We start from the raw sequence: 3285 nt of genomic DNA on the forward strand, positions 1-3285 counted from the left end.
CATATCTACCAGAAGCACTTACTGCCCTTCCTGTGATATCACAGAGTTTTATTTATTTATTTTTTAAAGTTTGAAGGAAATTTGGCTTAAAATAAGTTTTTGGCTACCATTTTGGTGCGTCTTTAACACTGGAAAAATGGTTATTTGTAATGCAAAATTTCCTACTCGGACAACATAGAGCCATCTCATAGAATTATAGAACAATGAAATCTATACCTACTTAAAATTAAGTCCTGGGCCGCTGTGAATTGCTTTAATATTTTAATCAAAACAATACGGATTAATTTTTTGTGCAATTTTCCACCACCGCCTCTTTTTATTCTTGCAACATATAGTTTTCATATTTTCCAAAACAAATTGCTGACATTTTCATCAAGATTATGATTTTGGTCAAAAAGTTTTAATTTTTGAAGTAATTGGTGTGTTCAAACGTCATGACATCTAGATTCCAGACTTATTTTTATAACCTCCATAGGAAATTATTTAGACCAAACGTACAAAAAATAAAAATCTTCGCTTCCATTTGTTATTTCTTGGCTAGTTAATATGAATCATCCACAGCATCCATTCAAAGTTATCAAACACAGTCTGTTTTCGTACGTGAGCCACCTGCAGAAAGGACCAAAGCCACCTTCTATAACTTCAGAGCAAAAGTTTTGGGTGCTTCCGAAGGGTGGATTCTAACGCTGCTGGCATGAAGAGCGATCCTGTGCGCACTTGCATTATGTATGCAACGTTCAGAGCTATTTGAATATGCGATCGATTTGCGGCCAGCGGCGATCACAGATCCACACCAAGCGAACGGATTACTCGAGGAAGGATGCTACGTATTATTCTTTTCTTGGTAGTGGAATCCAAACGGTTTCATCTCCTATATAAAAGGAATAAATCGGTGGATTAACCACACATCGTTCCTTCAGTTTGCGCTGAAAAGATCAAGCTGAGTTCCGTAGCAGAAACAGTCGAGTTTGTTTTCTTGTACTATCGAAGATTACTGCGAATCATGGAGTTGTTCACGGTGCTTCTGTTCAGTTCAAACACGATCTATTTGCTGATGGTTTGTGTCCTGGTCACGCTTGGGCTACTACTTTCGGAATTCCAGCAAAAAGTGAAGGTGAAAAGTGACCTGCTGAAGTTGGTACGGGAAGTGCTTTTCGGACAGTTGTTGTGGTTATGGCCAGTGATTTCCGTGAAAGATGAAAATAACAACAATAGCAATCCATTAGTGAAAGTGCCGCGAAAAGCTCCCGGACCGAGGAGACTCCCAATCATTGGAAACCTAAAGGAACTCGACGGCTACGCCGTTCCATATCAAGCATTTAGCGTGCTTGCCAAGAAATATGGTCCAGTCGTAGATCTGAAACTGGGCTTCGTCAATGCGGTGGTGGTCACCGGAATCGACAATATTAGGACAGTGTTGTACGACAAAAACCGCCAGTTTGACAGTCGGCCAAACTTTCGCCGTTACCAACTGTTGTTTTCTGGAAATAAGGAGAATTGTAAGTATATTCTTTTCTTGTGTCCCCGCCTCAGTGAAATTTGATTTTGTTATTTTTTCTTTGTTTTCTCCATACAGCTCTCGCATTCTGTGACTGGTCAGAAACTCAAAGGGTTCGTCGTGAAATGCTGATGCCGCACAGTTTTCCGCGGAGTTCAAGCCGTTTAAATGACTTGAACAACATGATCGTGGAAGAAATCAACTTTGTGGTCGGAGAAAGTCACAACGACCGAGTTGTAGCCATCAAACCAATCATCTTGAGCATTTGTGCTAACGTTTTCTCTCAGTACTTTGCAAGCTATCGATTTGACCTAGAAGATCCTAAGTTCCAGAAACTGGTGAAAAACTTTGATCTGATTTTCTACGAAGTGAATCAAGGTTACGCAGCTGATTTTCTTCCATTTTTGCTGCCTTTCCACCGTAAAAATTTGAAACGCATGGATCAGCTGACAGAAGAAATCCGCGAAATTATGCTGGATTCCATCATAAACGATCGGTACGATAACTGGGTAGAAGGAGATAAAGCAAATGATTACGTTGACAGTTTGATTCAACATGTTAAAACCAACATTGGCCCGGAAATGGAATGGGAAACAGCCTTGTTCGCCCTAGAGGACATCATTGGCGGTCATGCTGCGGTAGGAAATTTCCTGGTCAAGACCTTCGGATATATCGTGCAAAATGCTGAAGTTCAACAGAAAATCCAAGCGGAAGTGGATCACGTTTTAGAAGAACGAGGCAAACAGTGCATTGATTTCTCCGATCACAATCAACTGCACTACACTGAAGCTGTCGTCATGGAATCACTTCGCCTCATTGCCTCACCTATCGTGCCACACGTCGCAAATCAGGACAGTCAGATTGGAGGTAAATATTTCTTTTCGTTTTATAAAAAATTGTTTTCTAAAACCAAAAAAAATATTTAAGGTTACGATGTGCCCAAAGATACGCTGATCTTCCTCAACAACTATGACCTCAGCATGTCCGACAGTCTATGGGAATCTCCAGAAAAATTCATGCCAGAGCGATTCCTGAAAAACGGTCGCTACGTGAAACCGGAATTTTTCTTACCCTTCGGAATCGGCCGCCGATCCTGCATGGGATACAAAATAGCACTACTGATGAGTTTTTCAATTATCGCAAATCTGCTGAAACAGTACTCCATTACACCGCTACCAGGCCGCTCATATTTCGTGCCGGTTGGATCACTCGCAATGCCAGAGAAATCATATGAATTTCAAATCAGTCCTCGACACTGAAATCCGCAATCCTTTTCCGCTGCCAGCAGCAATCATTACGCACATACACAAGCGCATTGAATTCCTCAATTAGGAAAATACTCGTTCATCTATACATTACGTAATTTAATTCCAATGCTTCCCAATTTCCCACCTCGTTCCTCCTTCATTCATCATATGCTAATGCGTCCGCCAAAAACAGAACTGAGAACGCCTGCATGTGCAAGACCTCTTCATCCTTTCGTCATCATCTAGCTCTTCCAATATCCCTCTGTCCTCCGCTACCAGGGTAGAGTGTTAGATATTACTATTGTTAGAGAGCACTTGAATGTTTTCTTTTTATCTCCACCAAAGAGTGGAGGCCTGTTGTTATAAGTATAATTGACAAAGTATTCACTGTATTATCGTCGAAGTTTTGTGCGAATTGTGCTGTGATCAGTGCCAGAGCAAGAAAGAACTAAGAAACTTGAAGCACGGTGTGAAAGGAAGCAAGAATGAACCGAACTATGTTTATGTTAGCATTTCACTGTGACTTTTAGCTTTTAACAT

General features: G+C 40.9%; 1 protein-coding gene across 1 annotated transcript; it reads left to right on the forward strand.

Moving 5' to 3' along the window:
* The first annotated feature begins 1003 nt into the window (after positions 1-1003).
* LOC128742758 (cytochrome P450 307a1-like) lies at positions 1004-2757 on the forward strand. Its single transcript, XM_053839209.1, has 3 exons — positions 1004-1499; positions 1577-2365; positions 2426-2757. The coding sequence occupies exons 1-3, from the start codon at positions 1004-1006 to the stop codon at positions 2755-2757; spliced, it is 1617 nt and encodes a 538-aa protein (XP_053695184.1).
* The last annotated feature ends 528 nt before the right edge of the window (positions 2758-3285 follow it).

The sequence above is a fragment of the Sabethes cyaneus genome, chromosome 3 (genome assembly GCF_943734655.1).
Source record: "Sabethes cyaneus chromosome 3, idSabCyanKW18_F2, whole genome shotgun sequence".
In the NCBI taxonomy this organism is placed as follows: domain Eukaryota; kingdom Metazoa; phylum Arthropoda; class Insecta; order Diptera; family Culicidae; genus Sabethes; species Sabethes cyaneus.

Excerpts from the sequence above, each read along its gene's own strand:
- LOC128742758 (XM_053839209.1), top strand. The coding sequence starts at position 1,004 with ATGGAGTTGTTCACGGTGCTTCTGTTCAGTTCAAACACGATCTATTTG. Across the intron at positions 1,500-1,576 it reads TTCTGGAAATAAGGAGAATT|CTCTCGCATTCTGTGACTGG; the intron begins GTAAGTATATTC and ends TTCTCCATACAG. Across the intron at positions 2,366-2,425 it reads TCAGGACAGTCAGATTGGAG|GTTACGATGTGCCCAAAGAT; the intron begins GTAAATATTTCT and ends AAAATATTTAAG.